Source organism: Pipra filicauda, unplaced genomic scaffold, assembly GCF_003945595.2.
Source record: "Pipra filicauda isolate LSUMZ 115617 unplaced genomic scaffold, ASM394559v2 scaffold7_size6619720_pilon, whole genome shotgun sequence".
Lineage (NCBI taxonomy): Eukaryota > Metazoa > Chordata > Aves > Passeriformes > Pipridae > Pipra > Pipra filicauda.
Window position 1 is genome coordinate 6,156,968 of NW_024104976.1, and position 21,096 is coordinate 6,178,063.

Here is a 21,096-nt window from a genome sequence, read left to right on the forward strand (position 1 = left end):
GTGATGCCTATTCATCTAGAGAGAGCCTGGCCAGGAGCGTAGTTCAGTTATCACAGTGACAGCAAAAGAAATTCTCTGCTTGCTGCTTCTCCTCACACTGGTGAAATATTGTGTAGCAGTGCTGTCACCTGGATGATTGAAATCAGTCAAAATCATCCTCCACGGATCTGGCTCTTGGCTGTAGCGTGGCCCAGCACACAGTCATCCAGCTGGGATGCAGGAAGAGAGCACGGAGGGGCAGAGGGAAAGGTGCTGGGCCCAGCTGTGCTGCCAGAGCCAGCACATCACCACTGCTGGAGTAGCTCTGCTGAGGGGTGTAGGCTGCTGCCTCTGATCCCAGCCAGGCCGTAAGGGAGAGCTCAGGTCAACTTAAAGGTTAGCTTTAAGTAGTAATTGGTCATTATTTTTTTTACAGCAGGAGGATCCTGCTAATCTCTGTCTGTGATCCCCTGGCTGTCCCTGCAGCTCTGCCTGAAGTAGAAAAATTAAAGCTCACAAAAGGCTGGATTTGGGAAGAACTGGGGCTTTGGGGCACCACTGGTAGGGGATTTTTGGTTTGAATATGTAAGGGACAAGCACTCTTTAAAAGGTTACAATTCTGCAAATATAATTTCTGTTCCCTTCTGACTGTTTCGCTCTGAGACCTTAGTTGTTTTTTTTTTTATTTAGAGATCATTTGGCTTATGACTCTTCTCTTCTTTCCTAACCCTAATCCTGTGCCATAGGGTTGGTGCCCAAGTGTTTTTAACTGGAACTCTGTGACGATCATATCAAGGAGGACCCTTGTATTCCGGGGGCAGCTCTTAAGAGGACGTGAGCTTCATCACTATCACTTAAATCTGTAAAGCAATGAGACTAAAACTGATGTAACATTTCTTTGCTTGAACCAAAACCAGTTCCCTTTTCACAGGTACCTTCCAGAGCAAAACCGTGTGTTAACTATACATTCCCTGATTTGCAAACACCTCTGTGGCCCCAGGGTTGGGTTTAATAGACAAACTTTTTCTGAGTAGTATATTTTTTCAACCTTCACTCTATTTCAGTGAATATTTAATTTTTTTCCCCTTCTGAAGAAGCTAATAAGTAAAAATGGGAATCAACTCAAGTATTCCAAAACGGCTGAGCTTCTGAGCATTTGTGTGTGTGTGAATGTGACTTGTTGAAGAAAAGCCCAAATGAAATGTGGCAGGCAAACCGGAATTAAAGAAAACTTGTAATAAATAACTCTTGATTAAAGCGTAGGCTATGGGAGTATATGAAAAACACAGACATTACACAACTCAAAATCCTATCCTGGTAACATGCTTTAGAAATAACTGACTAATGAATGTCTCAAATTGCTGCCAGACTTCTTTGAAAAGTCATGGAAAACTAGGAGAGAGATAAAAATGTGACATCTGGAACCAAGTTACAGTTTCTCCTACAAAACAGAAGAGTTGCAAAAGTAAAAAACACTGTCTCCAAGAGGAAACCTTTGGTGGGGAAGCCCACACACCACTGCAAGTTGGGTTCCGGTGTCAAAGGGGTGAGCAGAGCCTCCTGTGATTCCCCCTGGGCAGGTTTCTGGCCTTGTGTCTTCCTTGGGAAAAGGATGAGAGTGAGCACAAAGATACCAGTTATAATTTCTTCTCTTCCTGAAACCTTCTTCAAGCTCTACTTTATTCCTTGGTTGATTCATTTTATTACCTGGTCACTCAGTCCTGCATATTCTTTTTGCAGCCCTCGTCGTCAGCCCTTATCTGTAAATTGCTGAGTTATTGGGTTAGGGTGCTGGTTTTGGTTGCGGTAGAATTAATCATCAAGCTTTGCTGTTTCACTTTCCCAGATACTTTGAGGTTATTTTGAAGAGCCCAAATCCCAGCAGGACTTCCTGGGACCTTCCTCTGTCAATGGACATTCCTTTCTTCTTATTACTTACTTACCCAAACAAAAACCTTCTTCTCTTAGCTTAGTTCCCTCAGAATTTTAAGTTTAATGGCAGCTTACTTTCCTCAAAATCCTTCAGTGAAGGATGATGCAAAACTGTTTTGGAAATCCAGGTAGCCTGAACCTGTTGTGGCTCAGATCTTCCCCACCTACATGGTTGCTGACTCCTCTGGAGAGCCCTGATGGCTCTGTAAGACCAGAAAGACGAAGCTGCCTTGACTTTTCCCAAGTCCAAAATTAATGCTGCCTAAGGATGACAATTTTCCTTATTCTTACTAATACATCCTTGTGACTCATTGCTCTTCGTTTTGTCTGTTTACTCCCTAACTTCTTGATTCTTCCATGAAACAATCCGAGCTCAGAGGCTTGGGCTGGTTTTTGTCCCCCTGCAGAGTGTGGTGTCAGCATGGGAATCCTTCCAGCTCCTTCCCTGGCATCTGCAGGAGCAATGAATTCATTTAGCCTTATCCTCCCCAAGTCTTGCTTTTTGTTCCCCTATCGTGTGTCCGCACTCTCTGGCAGCTTCCTGCCAAGCCTCAAGGAGGTAACCACAGTTTTGATGCCTCTTGTAGCACTCCTCAAACTCTTCAGCCCTGCATTAGCATATTTTTGGTCCCTGCAGAGCCTTTCCTCCTCACTGCTCCTCTGCACATCCCCAGGCAGCAGAGCCCATGCTGGAGCTCATCAAATACTGGTTTTGACATATTTTAGATCCAGCACGAGCACATGCAGAGCAGGGAAAATTCAAGTTTTTAACATGTGCTGATTGATTTTGGGAGCAGTGGGTATGACATGCTGGGGAGGAAGAGGTGAGCCTCAAACTGACTTAAAATCGAAACTGAATTGGCTTTGACAAGGCAGGATATGGAGAATGTTTCTTGCTGAGCTACAAGGGCAAACGTGCTTTCAGACTGTGGTTGTGCTGAGTCTGCCTTAAACACTAGTTGGGATCACAGCGAGAGGAGCCCTGTTTTAACAGCACCAAGGAGATAAATTTTCCATTATGAATCTCAAGCCAGTTAGAAAAAATACCATAAAACAATAAAACTGCCCCAAACATTAATTTCTTCCTGTAGTTCTTACTTGGGGATTTGAGAGTGTGTTGGAGGTCCTGCTCAGCTCCTCAGAGAGAGGTCCTGGAGACTTTTCTATTTCCTATTCTCCCATTCCCATGGCTCAGTAGCACTGTTTTTCTTTGCTGAAATTAGGGGACTTCTGCAGCATTTGAAATGCTCTTGAGTTTCCTTGAATTGCATTTGGGTTTGTGCATGGGGGTCTTACCACGTTTCTTCCACTCATTTCTCTCCCTCCTGGGGAAGGCTTTTCTTCTCTAAACTTAAATTTGCAACACATCCCAGATCATGTGTCTGTAGCTTTTGATGCATTTGGCAATTTCAGTTTCCACCTTCAATAATTCCCTTCTGCCCCATGAACCTTTCAGGTTTGTCATAGCTTTGTGTTTTATTATAAGTGATGCTTTCTCTTACCTGCAGTGATTTTGACAGTTCCCTGATGAATGTTATGTAGTGGAGCATCACAGAGATGCTGTATGAAATCGCAGTGATACAGAAAAGGCCATTAATTTTATTTTATTTCTCAATCAGATTTCAGGACTCCTGTCCTGGGTTTCTGCCCTGGCTGCCAGCAGCGAAGTCCACAGAAATTATTTAGTTAAATTACCTGATATCTTAATCCATACTTAGCTGCTTGCTGTAGTTCATTCTGAAGCTAGAGGAGTGATTTTGTGCGGGATTATTAATGTCTGAAGAGAGATTGAGCTCCTGGAGGGTTCAGGTTGGACTAGTGTCTAATCCCACTCAGGCATCCAGTAATGTGTGTCCTGCAGAGGATGAGTAGCTGCTCCTGGGCTTTGAAGGAGAGTCAAGACACTCGTGAAAGGGAGCAGAGATTTGACAGCTGATGAAAGTGGGATGATACATCCACATAAAAAACTTTACATGTCAAGTAAACAATGCTTCTGCAAAATGGTTTTGATAGTAAATATGTGGGGAAAAGTGGATTTCATAAAGGATGAAACAGGGAGAGAAAGAGTCTTTGCATCATTTCTAGTCATCAAGAAGTTTCTGTAAGGGAAGCACACATAGTTTGTGGTCTTTGAAAGTTCCGATTTCATCTGATCCAAAGAAATTTTGCAAGAGACACAGCAGTGGTTTTGGTGGGAAAGGAGCACATTGGGACTGCACTGCCTTCAGCAGCAAGGGTTTGGAGTCGGGCTGTAATGGAGTTTTTCTGCTTTTTTGAGCTGTTTTGGTGCAGCGTGGGGGCTTGTTGAGAAAAGTACTCTCCTCCTCAAGTCGAGAAATTCTCTTAATGCGGAAATGAAAGTGCTGAGCAAGTGGAATGTCATCAGAGCTCAGAGGTGAAAGATTTTATTTTCCTTTTTTATGGGAAAAAAAAGGAAATAAACCACAGAGGGCATGGTTTAAACATGGATACTGTTACTGGGAATGGCTAACTGTGGAGGTTGTTGTGAAAGATGATAAGGAGCGTAGCCAAAGACTTTGTAGAGTTAATGCTGCTGCTGAAGCAATGTGCTGGAGCCTCCTCTAAACCCGAAACTTTTCTAGGGTGAATTTGGGGCTGGGGGGAAAAGCCCCAAGTAGAGAATACAGCTAATATAACCTTTCTCTCCTCAGACGTGTCTAGTGTGCCAGATGATGCTGCCCAACCAGTGCAGTTTCTGTGCCCACCAGAGGATCCACGCGCACAAGTCTCCGTACTGCTGCCCGGAGTGCGGGGCCGTGTGCCGCTCGGCCTACTTCCAAACCCACGTCAAGGAGAACTGCCTGCACTACTCCCGCAAAGTCGGCTTCAGGTGTGTGCAGCCCCACAGGGCCTCTGCCGAGCTGGGACTTATGTTTTTGGAAAGTGGTGGTAGTGGTGGTGAAGTTGTGGCTGCTCCTGTCCCGGCTCTGCTCCCTCACGGTTTCTTTGTGTCCCTTCTCACTGGCAGAGCAGGAGACTCACATCCTGACATGGGATAAACACGACTTAGCAAAAACCAAAACATCAGTGTGTTATCAACATTATTCTCATTTTGAATCCACAACACAGCACTGTACCAGCTACTGAGAATAAATTAACTCTATTCCAGCCAAAACCAAGACACCCATCTCTGGAAGTGTCCAAGGCCAGGTTGGACGGGGCTTGGAGGAACCTGGTCTGGTGGGAGGTATCCCTGGCCATGGCAGGGGGATTGGAACAAGATGAGTTTTAAGGTCCCTTGCAACCCAGACCATTCTGTGATTCTAATGAAAGTGGATGTAGCCTGGGCCTGATGTGATTTTCTGCATGACAAAAAACATTTGAAGTGGGAAATCACTAACTGGATTTCAGGGAGGTTTCTGAGAGCAGAAGTTATTTTGTGGCATCTCTGAGCTGAAAGGCACTTGTATGGAATTCAAGTTGCAGTCGGCTGTCTCAGGATTGATATTTACAGCAAAAAGATTGCAGATCTTAATCCTCTAAATCTCCTTAAGGCTTGAATTTATATTTATGTCTGTTGTAAGGACTGAAGATGTATGCCTTCATGGCAAGGACTGAGATTATTTCCTTCTATGCCCCTGCAACTCTCCAGACACTTCTCATGAGCTGAGACAGGTAGAGGAAGGCTCCCAAGGTCCTGGATGTGGTGCAGTGTCTTTTCTCCAACCAAATTGTTTGCTCTAATATGTTACTTTTCCCTACAAGCCTTCCCTCTTTGGCATGTTGAGATCGCCCCAGCTGCAGCACAGCTCTTCACACATGAGGATTTGCTTGGGAGATGAGATTGAGATCTTTTGAGTTTCCTTAAAGTTCTGTTTTTTCTCTTGATTGCCATTAAATACTTTAAGATTTCAAATGAACAGGGCAATTTCTGCACTTGGAGCTGTTCTTTTAAGATGTCTACAAATTCAGGAAGCCTCCACTGTGTGGTTTAGTCTGAAATCACACTGGGGTTTTCAGGGGCTTTTTCTTTCAACCATGAAGACAAGAGGCACATAACAAACCAATTCTGAGTTTAATTATATACAGATAAGGTTTTTTAATGTGGGATGTGATTTGAGGAGGCCCAGCCCACAACAGAGAATTAATTCCATCACAAATTAAATGGCTGTGACACTGGAGCTGAGTTAATCTGGGAAGGAGGAAAGCTGGAGAAAAAATGTTTTCCCTGAGATGGAAAATTGGGAATGGTGTAGAAAATTATCCATGAGTTTGGTGCAGTTTTGGGAATTACAGTGGCACCTGGGAATCCAGCTTCCATCTGTCTACAGATGTGCTTAGCAGATACCTGATCTCTGTGCCAGGGACATTAATGAAGGTCTAAACCAAGGCAGAGTTCACAAATGATACTTGTGGCTTTTTTTAGCTTTACCCAGCTTCTCTAGAAGATAAATTTCTTTCACTTCTCCTCTAATTCACATCTGCTCAAGCTCATCTGGGAAAACTGAGTCCACTAGACAGGTGAACTTGTGGCTGTGCCATCCTCATTACCCTGCCTGTCTCTGCTGCAAGGTTGATGCCATTGGCATTGTTGAAATCAGAAGAGAGACGTTTTGGTTGCAGAACCGTATCTAGATAAACTGTGGTATCTGTCCTGTGGTCACCGAGTGACTTTACTTCTTTCCTTTCACTTTTGTTGCTTGCAGAGCTGAAAAGCTGAGGAATTCTGTAAATCCCTCCCAGGATCAGCTCGACTTTTGTTGCTTCTCTTTATATCCCTATTTCTCTTGAATTTCTGGTGCATCAGTTTGGTTTGTGTTTCGTGATAAGCCCTTATTCTCTCTCCTTTTCTGCCAGTACCCCAGTGCATTCAATTAAATTTGGGATGGTTGTTTGTTTTGGGGTTGAGTCACGGCTAATGATTGCAGTGAAAATGAGAACGGGCTTCTGCAGTTAAAAATGAAACCCAACAAGTCTGTCCTAAATGCTCCTTTCCTCTTGGCTCTAAGTGTCACTTCCCCACCTTTTCCAAGCCCCTTCCAGCTGTCCCCACTGATCTGGAACTCATTTGCCTGCTTTGGTGCCATTTGGAGAGTTGAGGGGCTGGAAGGTGACGGCATAGGAAGTGTTCAGAGAGTTAAGACAGCATCTCGTAGCTTTATCTCCTCTCACAGGATGCTTTCCAAGACTTTTAGCCACCCCTCCTTGCCCTGAGGGATCCGGGATGATAGCAGAATTTGCAATTTGCAGGAATTACATGGCAAGCCTCTTGACATCCTCCATCCACTTTGTTCAGCTAATTAGCTTACTTTATCAAACTTTGTCCTTCTGGCACTGGGCTTCTTAATTACTAAGTGGCTGTTGTTTAAGCTTACATTTACTGTAAATTAAATTAACTTGTGATCATTTGACCCTGAGTTAGTGCTTATTTCATCCCTCATTCTTAATTAAGTACTTCCCAAAACCAAGCGTGGAAGGAGCCCGTTGGATATTCCTGGATGTACCAGCTATTCCTTACTGCCAGGATTAGCATTTGTTCCTCCATTTATACTTGGGGAATTATTTTTCCATGATAACGTGGTTTCTGGTGTTACTGTACTAGAAAGTCTCTCTCTCTCCTTGTCTCACATGGATGAGGATCGGGCTTGAAGGCAGAGCTGCCCCATCAGAATGTTTTCATGCTCCCCCAAAGATGACACTGGCTTCTGTCACCGCTTCCCTCTCAAACACTAAGAAAACAGCATTTCTGTGTTTTCTTAAAGTGGAGGGGAGAGGGTTTGGCTCCTTTCAGGCTGGCTTCTGCCTAATGATCTTTTGAAGTGTAACTTCAAAGCTTGGGCTTGTTTCCTAAACACTGTTGGGAGGCTGGTTCGGAGGGAAGGATGTTCCAGCGGCTTGTTTGTTTTTGATATGGGCTTGGAGCTGCTCCCGTTATGTGATAGCTGGGGTCCATCTGCACCAAATGCAGACCTGACAGCACCATGGGCAAACGCAGCCCTCAGAGCAGAGGAAAAAAGGTATTTATGAGGAGGGGATTATCCCCTGTGTGTCTCATGCATCCCACTATCCCTGAACTGCCCAGCTGAGCTCCTCTGCTCTAACGGAGCACATGCAGTGCTGGCTTAAGCAGGTATGCACTGTTGTCATTGTCGTGGAATCTTCTTAGGAGAGACTATTCTGGTCCCAGGTCAGCAGAGCTGCACCTATGAGATGATAAACCCTGTGGCTGGTGTTCCTGAGGCAGATGAGGGCAGGTGTCTGCACCCTCATGTGCCCTTGGAGTGTTGGAGCGTGGCAGGCAGATCTCGGGTTGAGTATTAAAGTTAAACACGGTAAGGCTGCTGATTGTTGCCATCTTGTGGGAGTATAAGGCAAGACCTGTTGCAGGTGCGTGTTGGGAGGAGAGGCAGGCTGGGACCAGCAGGGTGGCTCTGCACTCCTCTTGGCCATGTTTCCAGCTGCCAAGAAGAATCCTGTGACTCAATGTGCAACCTCTGCTCCCCTCTCTCTCTCTCCTCCCAGAGCACCCACCCAGCTCTCCCAGACAAGCACTTTCTAGGCAGCACCTATATCTTAATGATTTTAATGATCTTAATGAGTTCCTTGGGTGTTTCTGTTGCTGTTTTCAGTATCTTTGCTGTTGCTGTCATGATATTCTAGAGCTTGGTGACATGAGAAGCAATTGATGATGTTTTCGTAGCTGGATATTCTTTCTCTTTTTATTTATACTGGGGACTAGCTGGTATTTGTGCTGCTTTTTGCTACCTGAAGATCTCACCAGGTACTTTTACTGTAATCCTTCATTTGTACCTGTGCTGGAATTGGCTTTCACAGGTACAGGGCTGACATTCTGCTCAACCACATCTTCCTTATTTTTGGGGTTGTTCTAGTCTCTGAAGGTTTCTTTTGTAGATCTTGTTTGCTTGTTTCTTAACATGTGGTTGTGAGGTCTGCCCAGAATTCTTGTATCATATTCCTTCTTGACTCTTCCACGTTAATATGTAAGAAACCAACCAAGGACCTGCCACCACCTAGTCCTTGCTTCCTGGTCCTTTCCTTGTGTGATGGAAGCTGTAACTCAGCTCTTTTCCATGCCTCCCACAGGTGCATCCATTGTGGAGTTGTCTTCATGACCCTCGCCATGCTCAAAGTGCACATCCACGAGAAACACTGCGAAGTCTTCCACAAGTGTTCTTTCTGCCCCAAGGCCTTCAAGTCAGCTGACAGCACCATGGCTCACATGGCCAGCCAGCACCCAGCAGAACCTCACAAGACTACTCAGTAAGTGGTTTGGCTTTATCTCTTCTCCTCCTTTGCTGGGTAGCTCCAGGATTCCCCCTTTCCCTCCCAGGCTTTTTTCTGGTTTTGGTTTCCATACTCATATAAGATCAGCTGCTGCTTTGTCTGTTCTGAGCCAGAGCATGCTCTCCTTGATACAAACACGGTCTCCTGGGCAGGAAGAGAGGAGTTTGGGCTGGGAAGAGCTGAATATCCATAAAAAGAACTTAATTGTCACATCTTTGTCCAGCAGGACCCACAGTGGCACCTCATGGTAGATGGCTCCAGGGCAACTGCTGCATCTGGCACTCGAAGAGGAGAGTTTCCCCATGGAGCATTGCCCCCAAAAATCACTAGACAGAAACCTTGTGATTTTTCTACTCTGTAACTTTTCCATCCAAGGCTTGAGCTAATGCCAAAAATGCATGTTTTAAGGGAGGAACTATGGAAGGGTGGGATTGAGAGCAGTGTGTAGCCAGCTGGGATACTTTGGGTTTGCTCCCATCTGTCTGTGCTCACACACACACACACACATAGTTATGCATATGCACAGAAGTAAACTTATTTTTAGCAAGCTGTGGTATGTGCCTGAGGCATTTTGTTGTTCTTCCCAGTCGAGTTACTGGTTCAGTTTACCCAAGTGGGTGTGTCTTGACAATACACGGAGAGCACAGCCCTCCTCAGAAGCCCATCCCTTTCTGGAGTTGCTAAGTTCCACTGTCGTCTTAAGGAAGAGAGATTGAATTTACTTTCTTTAATTGTTTCAGGGTGATCTACAAATGTTCTTGTGAGACAGTCTTTAACAAGAAGAAGCTGCTCCAGGAGCACTTCCAGCAGAACACCAGCAAGTTGTTAGTGGGAGTGTTTAAGTGCCCACAGTGTCAGCTGGTGTATATGCAGAAACAGCAGCTAATGCAGCATGTTAAGGTAGGTAACTCCCCCCCCACTAGTGCAAGATCCTATTCTTTGAGTTTACATCAACCATGTGAGAAAATTGCTTCAAGAAGTGGAAGGTTCTTGAGGAATATATTAGTGGAAAAACAGACTACGGTGATTTACAGGATCCAGAAACCACTCAGTGGAGTGGTTTGTGTTAGTTCATATTAATGCAGGCAGTTCCTCTCATCTAGATGTATTTTAACTGTATGACAAAGGCTTGTTTATCACAAGATGGTTTGGGTTGGAAGGGACCTCAAATCTCATCTTGTAACACCCCCTGTCATGGGCAGGGACACCTTCCACTAGACTAGGTTGCTCCAAACCTCGTCCAACCTGGCCTTGGACACTTCCAGGGATGGGGAGTCCACAACCTCTTAAACCCAGAGAAGGGATTAAATTAAGGTGACAGCATTCTCTTTGGCTGGCAGACAGGGAGAATTATTCTCTGCCCACAGTGTTAATCCATTTGTATAGTGAAAGCTGAATCTGCCTCTTTTGGATGCTCACCTGGAAAGCTTTGGCCCCTTTGCAGCTGCCTCAGAGAGGGTTTACATGGCATTTAACATCCTCAGTCCTTGGCTGCTCTAAACCACACCAGCCAGAAGGAGAGGAGTGACAGAGGCAGAAATGACTGCCCTGGAGGTACCAACCTTGCAGATCTGATTATCCTATAAATGTACAAGTGCCACATTTTTCTGTTATCTAACTCAGTATGATTCTATGTACAATGTCTAACAGCACTGCCATGGAAGTCCTCTCCAAAGAGTTCTTGGTGGCATTCTGAAGGAAGAGCTTGCAAAGTCTTCTTTCTCTTTGATCGGGATAAAAAAGGACATATTTTTCTTTCATCAGTGACTTTATTTTGTTTATACTTACTGAAAAAGCAAGAAGATTCATTAGCTCACTCCTGAAAGCAAAACCCATTCAAAATCTTTGCTTTCTCCCCCATGCCTTTAACATGCAAATCCGGAAGCGCTTTGCATGCAGTAATGAATTACAATTTGTAGCCCTCCTCTGAAGTCGATGATCGCTAATCTCCTTGCATTATAGAGTTGAGATTAAGGCTGGGATCTTCAAAGAGGCATTCAACCCCAGTGCTGAAAGGCTGGAGTTGAGGTACACAACTTGTGGTTCGTTTGCAGATCCCACCCTCAGGGTGCAGGAGCATCCCGAGATCTCTACCACAAAACTTCTGCCTGTTAACCACGAGGCTGTTTGGCCATCAGCAGGTCTTTGAGGTGGTAATTGAAGGCTTTCTGGCTTCCCTTCATTTTACCATGCTCCTAGTTTATTTTCCCCCAGTAGTGCAACAATGCAGTAATGGGCACTAAAACACTCTGGAGATTTCCAGATGGGGAGAAAAGGGACGTGTCTGTGTTCTGGAGTATCTGGCAGTGCCCTGGAGCATGAAAAGCTTCTGTGGCCATCAGCTGGATCAGGTGCAAAGCACACAGACTTCTCAGCTGAGACCCTGTGTTTGGAGTTTTGTTTGGTGTTTAACCCACAGAAACACTTCCAAAGGCCTGGGGCTTTCGTGTGTTGAAACTTTACCCATTATTAATTACTGTGCACAATTAAACCTCTAAATTAGCCTTTTGTGTGGATGAACTGTTGTTGTTCCTAGGGGAGTTTCTTGAGGTTTCTTTGGTATGTTGCTGTTTTACTTGCTTTTGCTTTCCCACAGCTCTTCATTTTTGGATTATTTTCTTTATGTTCAATTTTCTTTGTTAAAATAACTTTTTAGGCGACTTCGGATTTTGGTCTGTTGAATAATTAAAGAGCCTGGAGCCGTATTCCTTATAAGGCAGGTCTCTGGCTTTATGCTTGATATTATATGGCAGGAGCTAAGTTTTGAACTGTGAAAAATGTAAATAGCAATAGCTGCGGTAGAATTTAAGGAACTAGGGTTGAAGAAACTTGAAGGTTGTCTCTTCCCTCCCTTGAGCAAAGATGAAGCAGCTTTGGAGCTCCCAAGATACCAGCAAACATTTAGTTCAGAGCTCTGTGTTTAATACCATTTAATACCAAAGCTCTGTGTTTCTAGAGCTTAAGCTCTTGAAATAATGACAATTAACATTTCTCTTCCATTACATCTTCCCTATTTAACCAGAGTTCCCAGGGCTCATCCAAAATGCTAAACAGGCAGCACCAAGGAGCTGCTGTTGTCATGCAGGAAACAGAAACAGAAGCTTCGTGTTTCTTAGGAAAATCTCTTGCTTGGGAAAGCACCACAGCCAGCTTCCAGGAGAAATGGAAAAACGCACAGGAGCAAGACACCAACCCATTGTTTGGGCAGTGGGGACTTAAATTATTGTTCAAATAATAAATAGTATTTATTTACAAATGTGCGTAAGTGAATTACGTATAAATGTTGCTTGTGTTTCCACTGTTATTATTATCCAGGGTGTTCATGGAGTCCCCCAAAATCCTGAGGAGCTCTCAAACTTTCGGCAGAAATCTGAGAAGGCTTCAAGGAACCAGGTTCATGCCTCACCAAAGGAGCTGTCAGTAGCCAATGGGACTTCCCACTCCCCTCTGACGAGGAAGGACATGAGGGTGGAAGGACACAATCCCGAATCAAAGTCCAGACTGAGAAGAAGTGGTTGGATTTGCAAGGAATGTTCACAGTGGGTCCCTGATCGGGAAACCTATGTGTCCCACATGAAGAGAAATCATGGAAGGGTAAGGATTCAGATGAGACATTTAAGCTGGGGAACTGAGGAGGAGTCCCAGGCTCCTGCACACCAGGCCTCTGTGCAGGGCTGTCATTACAAGAACTGCAAATCTCAGTTTTGGGAGTTTCATCCAGCTCAGGCTTTGTGTTGCCTTGACCTACTTGTGTCAAGCTAATCTTTGTCGCTGGCAGAACATAGGCCAAGATGTTGTGTGCAGCCAGATTTCTTAGTATTTTAGCATCAGGACTTCTTGTTTGATATACTGAGTCACCAACCATGAGCAGAGGCTGTGGAAATCTGGAACATGCTCTTTGATTCCTTCTGATGTGGTTTGGGGAGGGCTGAATTATTCCACTTGATAATTCACTTGATAATTATCCCACTTGATAAATACCAAGAGATGATGGGGACAGGGTCAGAATGCTAGATTTTCTCATTTGAATTCTATAGAGGTAGGAAATTGGCCAAATATTTCAGTTTACTACATATATGTGTTCGTTAAACAAGTCTAAGAAGATTTTAAGTGGAATAAAATCTGCATGCAGGTTATATACAGGGCTATAGGAAGATTTTGGAGGAGGCTGGTTATGGGGCAGAGTTGATTAGTGGGATGTGGATATACATGGATAGCAGGAGGGACTGTGTGATGTTCTTTAACATCTTACCCTTTTCTTGTGCTGAATTATGAGGAGAAGGGTAAGTGGACTTGTACTTCATTGGGGTCCTGCTGCCTTCTGGGGCTGAAGGGACCTTCCACTGAGTTCATTCTGCGCGGGGTCCTGGAGTGAAATGAGCCCGCAGGAGAAGCAGCTAATGCAATTCCTATTAAAAATCAGTAAAATTAAGCATGTGCTTTATCTAGTCCTGGTTTTTATAAGATCAGTTCTGGTATTAGCCAACTGTTGGGCTGAGTCTAAATAGGACTCCAAAGTCTCAGAGATCTTTATCAGTGCAATTAGATGTTATGTAAGGGATTTTTTTGCATCTGAGAGGTCACATCCAGTTGAAGAGCATGGCAATGTTAGAATCCAGTCAGTGCCTTCCATCTCCCTGCTATTAAAACATGTTTCTGTTCCTCTGCTAGTCCATGAAGAGATACCCCTGTCGCCAGTGTGAGCGCTCATTCAACGCCTCCAACAGCTTGCGCAGACACATCCGCAATAACCACGACACAGCAAAGAAAGTTTACACTTGCTGGTACGTACCCAGTGCCCTTTTTCACGCTGCTTTTCAGCGACAGGCTAGTCCTTCAAGGTTGGAAGTTGTAATAGCTCATGTCTGCTGCTCCTGTCTACTCCAGACTCTTTAAGTTATTGGAAGGAGAGTGAGGAGAAGAATATGTTAAACACAAGAGATTTGGTGGTTAAAACAAGTCCTTGCTTTTGACTGCACAATGAATGCCCTTGGAAACTTAGGGGAAGGTGTGATTTGAGATCTGCATGTGCAAAATGAGATTTACATTGTGCACCGTTGTGAAACAGCCAATAACATATTGGGCAAGTCTTTCGCTGCTTCATGGTTAGTGTGGTCATGCACCACTCTTGTGCCTTCTCCTTGGGTGCAGAAGGTGTGTAAAATGCTAAAGAATCAGATCTTGCCACCACTGTACACAGGCAGAAGTGACTGCACAGGCTGCAGGGCAATGGAGAATTAATCTTGCTGGATTTGCTTGGGAAGTCACACCTCAGAGTAGGAAAATGGGTTTGGAGACTTCAGACGAGTTTTGTAAATCAGCAGTGAGTGAAAATCATTGCTGGTGAACATGTTTTAACTGTGAATACAGTCTCAGGTCAGGACAAAGCCCAGTGCTTATGAATCTGCCTCTACAACTGCTGCAGAATAAGTCGTACACGGCGTGACTGTGCGGACTTACCTCCTGCCTCCTTCTGAGACGTCCTTCTGGATCAGGATTAAAACATATTTGGGATGAAAGGGAAGTTTACAGTGATGTAGTTTGGGGGATTTTTCTAATTTATCTGAAATTTTGGTTTAATGTGTGTCAAGTATGTTGTCACTTTATTGCATTCAAGTTGCTAAAAGCTAGTCTTGAAGAGTATAAGTACATCCCTCGGATACTTAATTTCTTTGGAGACTGTCTAGTGAGCCACAGTAGCTTTTAGGGAATGGATACAGTATTGGCATTACCACTGGGAATATGTTCCTGACACATTGTTTCATCCAAGACTTCTAAACTTTACTTTTCTTGTAACTGTGCCCTGACTTGGAACCTCTGGAGGAGAGAAATGTTGGCTCCTGGTATGTTTCATTGTGCTTTGAGTTTGCAGGTGATGGTCTTCAGTGTTCCATTCACCTGATCTGTACAGATCTGTTCTCTCTGGATTAGTTGTTTTCAAAGTGGTGTGTATCAGGATCAAAGTGAGCATCAGTTGGGAAGAAGGATTTGTGTGGGAATTCCAGATAACCTGGGGTATGCCAGCCTACTGTGTGCACTGCCTTTGTTGCTGTGCAGAACGACTCACAGTTGTGGATCCACAGCCTCACCTAAGGGGCCACAGTCATGCCAGCAGAGAAGATACAGACAGAAATCCGAGGGGATTGTGGTTGTATTTAGTTCTCCAGCTTGTAGTTGCTCCTTCACAAAATCTGTTGAAGTCTTAATTGAACAGTGCTTGTGCTCTCTTTAACCATTATAATGGGAGACTTACTGAAATCACAGCACTCTTCAGATGAAACCTCTTCTTTGAAATACTGTCCCAGCATCTCCAACAGCTGCTCTTTGTTTGAGTCCAAATTCTCCTGTCCTGTCTCCCCTTTGATCCCTCTTAGCTTGTCCAGAGCACTGCTCTAAAAATCATCTCCTCCCATCTCTGAATTCCTCCTTGTCTTCTTTCAGGGCTCTGTAAGGCATCACATCTCCACTGCCCTTTTTTCTTCTAGTTCTGATTTCTCTTTTCCTTCTTCCCACCTGGCATTCTGTATCACTCTTGCCTGTTATTCTCTTCAGGGATTTTGATGCCTTAACTTCATGTCACCCTCTTCTCCTGGGTTTCCATGTGAAACATGAATAAAATGTCACTGATCTGACAACTTGCTGTTTTTCTGACTCCACCATGCTGGCTTGTAGGTGACCTACCTCTGGCTTCTAACATTCCCAGCTGGGATTTCCCCTTCCCCCCCTGCCCTGCCTAGGTCTCTGCCTTTGATTAAATTTGTAGGGAGAAACCAGTGATGGAGGACTTGCTTGAACACCCCCCTGCCACACTCATCACTGGAGTAGTTCAGGTTAGGGGAGAACATCTTTGCCTGCTCACATGAAAAGAATTCTAAGCTAGGACAAATTGCAAAATATTGGGATGTTTTGTGTATTTTCTTTCATAATTCACTTGTTATTGTTATAAGATCTTGCTCTTCTTTTCCAAGTCTTAAGTACAAACTGTCTGGAACACTTGATTTTCAACATATTTATTTTTGATAAATACCACTTAATAACCTCTCAGCTTTCCTGCACGAGGGGAAAAAAAATCCATCATCATTAATATTGATTTAACATCTAAGCAATTCCTGTTAAAACGCAGAAGTACTCAATGACCACATCTGTGTTTTCACATCATTGCTGACTGTTGTTTAATTTCCCTCTAGTTACTGGAAGATCAGTAGGAATCTTCCTCTCTCCTGTTAAAAGATGTCTTTGTTGCCCAGAGACTCTTCAGCTCCTTTCTGTTGCCTTCTATCCCACGCTGCCAATGTCTCAGCTGCAATTTGGGCATTTCAGGGAGTTCTGGTGTCACTTGCCTCATTGCTTGGGTCAATGTGCAGCTCATGAGCCTTCGCCTGACAGGCAGCAGAACAACTCAAATAGTCAATTTGGGGTTTCTCCATTGCTAACAGAGCCCTCTGTGCTCTTCGGGGGGCTGGTTTGTGTGTCTGCAAGGCCTGGCACTTATTCCAGTAGACCTCGGTCATCCAGGAGTGAAGGTAGAGACCAGGGGTGAAGGCATATCCCCTTCACAGCTCCTTTGGAAATGTCAACCAGCTCTCTGGCAGCACTGGAATCCTACTAAGTTCTAACATGAAGACTTACCTATAAATGACATGTTCACAAGTGCCTCTGCCTAGGTTATTGGTATTAAAGTTGGAATTTCAGCAGTTTTGTAAGGATTTTAAGTGTGTTATGATATGTACGGTCTGGTAGATATGATGCTTGTTCCCATGGGCACTTGGGAATGCTGGATGCAGGACTAGGTTCTGCTGCAGGACTCCTCAGTGTCACAGAACTCATCATTCTCTCTGTGTAGGTCTCTTTCCTCAGTCTTTTTGGTTTTTTTCTATGTGTTTTCTCTCCGGATCATGTATCCAGTGTAGGATGTGTCACAGAGGGCCTGATCCCCCACTAGTCCCTGTATTTATTTAGCCTGTAAATAAGGCACACCCTACTCTCCTTCATGATTACTGTGGGAAATTCCAAACTATTCTAGTTTTCTCTCAGGGGTAGTGTTTTATTATTAAAATGATGCTTTGCTGCATATTTTGGTAATCTAATGGTAGATTATTCACCAGAGTCTTGTCTCCAATGACACCTCTTGTTCTGGCACAATACAAAGAGCATTTCCTCTAATAAATTGTTTTCCTTTTTGTATTTTCAAGGTACTGCACAGATGAAAATCAGACATTTCCTCAGCCATTCATGCTGGAGAACCACATCAGCCTCATGCACGGCATCAAAAACCCAGACCTATCCCAGATGGCCAAAGCGAAAGCTCCAGAGAGAGACACAGCAGAAGTAACTGATGTTATTTTCATGAAAAATAAACGTCCAGTTAAATGTACCCAGTCAGTAGCTGTTCACTTGGGGTGTTGAGCTGCAGCCCTGTGCCAGTCAAACCCTCCCATCCATAGGGCAGATTTCCTTCCCCCTCTCCATTCCATCCAGCCTGCTTCTCTCTTGCCAGGGTCAGGAGCAGCACTGAGAGCACAGCTGAGCTGCGCCAGCACCAGGACAAGGGAGTCTGCGTTTTTCAAGATTTTTTTGACCGTGTGGCCCTGTGTTTTACTGACCTTTTTTCAGTCTACTTTGTAATTCAAGTTTGTTATGACTTTTGTTTTCCCCTGCCATCCTGTTCATGAGCATGGCACGTTTTTCTTCTTTCTCCCTTACGTTTTCTGCTAGTTATAAAAGATTTATTTTCTGTTTTAAAATACTTACTAGATCCATTACCTGTGAGAACTGCATTTCTCCTAAGTAGGACTGTGTAATTTCATATAGCAAATGTGTAATATCTTGGGTTGGTTTGGAGTGGAGGTTTGGCTGATTGGGCTTCTTCGCTCCATTATTTTAAAAATATACTTTTTGCATATCACTGCAGGAACATAAGCAAGTGAGCCTCCTCATGAGAGAAGAAGCTGCAGGATTCTTAGAGAGAGAGGATGAGTTACTGAGAGATGCCACAAAGACAAAGCCTGAGTGGAGGGGAAAACTTTCAGAGTTAAATTTGAGAAGCATTGTCTGGGCTAATGACGACCCCATGTTCCTCAGCTGTCCCTGCTCTGTGGGCTGCTCCTTCCCACACCAAATTGTTACACAGAGAGGTTGTGGCTGCCCCATCCCTGGAAGTGTTCAGGGCCAGACTGGACAGGGCTTGGAGCAACCTCATCTAGTGGAAGGTAGAACTGGATGATATTTAAGGTCCCTTCCAACCTAAACCATTCTAAACTCTCTTTCTCCATCACTTTTCTGCCCAGCCAACCTCTCACAGCATTCCCATCTTATGTCACAGGATAGCAGTTGAGATCCTGCCCATGGGGTGAGGTGTTTGGGTACTGGTAGGGAACGGAATGCCCCAGGAATCCCCTGGGCATGGCTTCACCCTCAGGTGTCTTCAGACACGCGTGTGGATTTTAGCACTTATTATTCTGTGGGTTCAAACAGTGAAGTAACTTTTTAATCTTGTTTTTTTCAGGCAAAATCTCCAAAGAGGATGGCACCGGATGAGCTGGGTCAGGCAGAGACCACTGTGGGTTTGGATGAGCCACCAGCCAAAAAACTGAAAGCACCTTGGAAATGCGCCAAGTGCGGCTTCACGACGGACACCCAGACTGAGTTCCAGGAACACATACCTCGGCACAAGACCGACAGCTCCACCTTCCAGTGCTTGTTCTGCGGCCTGTGCTACACCTCCCACATCTCTCTGAACAGACACCTCTTCATTGTTCATAAAGTCAAAGATGAGGAGGAGGAGGAGGAGGAGGAGGAGGAGGAAGAAGAGGAGGAGGAAGAGGAAGATGAAAGGCAGAAGTATCAAGTGGAGATGAGTGAGAATGGACACGAGAGCTACAATGGAGAGCTGAACACTAGGGCAGTAGAGGAGAACAAATACAAAGAGTGCAAAAGTGACTCAGCTCTTTGTGAGCACAGTCAGACGTGTGGCGCAGAGGGCCCCAACAGCACCTCACAGAACAATCATGCAAAGTCTCTTAAGACTTAAAAACAAAAAAAAGCCCTTTTGGTTGGTTGGGGTTTTTTGGTTGGGGGGTTTTTACTCAAAATACAGGGTGGGGATTGGGGCAAATCTTTGAAATATTCTGTTGATTTCTTGGGATGGACATTGCTTTCCGTTAACTTCCATTTGTAAGGGAAATTTAAAATCAAAAAAAACCAAAACCAACCCTGCCATTGCATCCTAAGCACTAACTCTCTGCCAGCCCAGAGAGGTGAAAAGGGAAAGCAGAGCCAGAATCCTCGCTGGAGCTTGGCCAACTCCTGAGGATCCAGGAGCACTTTGCAGCTGCAGTTTCCTTCAGACGAGCTCTCCTCCTTCGAGTGTGCACTGCCTCAGCCTCTGCCCAGAGCCCCAGCCACGACTTCCCTATCTCCCTTTCTTTCTCCTTCTATTTATGGCTTCTTTTTTCTCTTCCCATCCTGCCTTTGTGTTACTCATTTTAACTCATAACTCTGGCTCAGCAAAACGTGCTTGTCAGGACTGTGCTGGTCCAGGATCCACGTCACAGGGGACGGGTTCGAGCTGTGAGTTGTGCTGGTTATTCTTAATTGCCTGAATAACAACCTGCTTTTCTAAAATGCAATTTAATGAAATGTCTTGGACATGAGTCATCCTCAGAGAGGATTTCGTAGCCCCTGTCCTCCTAGGTGAGCACAGTTAAGGAGGGCCTGGTCCCCCTCGTGTGTCAGTGGAGTTGTGCTGCTGGAAGCTATTCCAGGATGGGTGCTGCCAGGCCTGGTGCTTAGTGGCTTGTCCTGATGGGGAGCTTGGGCAGGTTGGCAGTATCACCAGAAGGGGGAAACATCACCTGCTCCATCTCTGGGGTCAACTGGAGTGAAACCATCCTGGGGCTTCTGATGGCATCGGTGCCAGGGCTCTCTGACCAGCTCTTTTTGAGGGGAGAGGAGCAGAGCAGAGCTCACAGAGGCATTGGAACCAGTGGGAGCCATCGTCCTGCGGCGTGGTGGGGCTGGTGCTCCAGCAGTAGCTCCTCTCCTGCTGTGGCTCCGCATTGCCTATCAGTTAGGAGATGTTTCTTTCTATGTAGTCACATTGACTCTTTCCTCCCTCATTCATTGTCACACCCGCGCTTCATGTAATATAATTACCTTCTATACCATTATTTTTTTCATTCTGTTGAGCCAGAACCCCGCTCCTTATTGTTTACTCTGACGATGTTTAAATAATTTAAGAACTATTTATCTCCTTGCATTGGGCTCGTCGCCATCTCATCTCGCCATGTTTGGATACAGCCCATTGGGGCTGTCTGGATGTTGGGTGGTGTGTCAGTTGATGGGTAGGGTTTGGATGAAATGGGCCATTGGTTGTATGGAGGGTTGTTTAGATGGGGTGTCAGTTAGATGGGATGTTTGGGTGCATGGGTGTCACTTGGATGTGTGTGTCAGGTGAATGGGTGTCAGATGGGGGTTGGTTGGATAGGAGTTAGTTTCAATGGGTGTTGGTTGGATGGGGTGTTCATTGGATGGGGTGTTCATTGGATGGGGTGTTCATTGGATGGGGTGTTCATTGGATGGGGTGTTCATTGGATGGGGCGGTGATTGGATGGGCCATCAGTTGAATGGACTGTTGGATGTGCAGTGTGTGTTGGATGGGTGTACATAGGATGAGTGTTGGACGAGTGTGCATTGGATGGGGTGTTGGTTGGGTGTGTCAGATGTGAGGTGTATGTTGGATGGGGTGTAGGTTGGGTGAGGTGTCAGGTGGGGTGTTGGTTGGATGAGGTGTTGGACGGGGTGTTTTGGTATGGGGGGTCGGTTGGATGGGGTGTCAGGTGGGATGTTTTGTTGGATGTGGGATGTCTGTTGGATGGGGTGTCGGGTGGGGTATCGGTTCATTGGGGTGTCGGTTGGGTG

General features: G+C 45.0%; 1 protein-coding gene across 3 annotated transcripts in view; it reads left to right on the forward strand.

Moving 5' to 3' along the window:
* ZNF592 (zinc finger protein 592) overlaps nt 1-20,434 on the forward strand; it is a 36,930-nt gene extending 16,496 nt beyond the window's left edge. For all 3 annotated transcript variants that reach the window (XM_027741809.2, XM_027741808.2, XM_027741810.2), the window contains exons 4-10: nt 4,584-4,762; nt 8,977-9,153; nt 9,918-10,077; nt 12,493-12,771; nt 13,849-13,961; nt 17,370-17,505; nt 18,683-20,434. In XM_027741809.2, the coding sequence (XP_027597610.1) occupies nt 4,584-4,762; nt 8,977-9,153; nt 9,918-10,077; nt 12,493-12,771; nt 13,849-13,961; nt 17,370-17,505; nt 18,683-19,207 (1,569 nt within the window). In that variant the 3' untranslated portion in view covers nt 19,208-20,434. The remainder of the gene's footprint in view (nt 1-4,583; nt 4,763-8,976; nt 9,154-9,917; nt 10,078-12,492; nt 12,772-13,848; nt 13,962-17,369; nt 17,506-18,682) is intronic.
* The last annotated feature ends 662 nt before the right edge of the window (nt 20,435-21,096 follow it).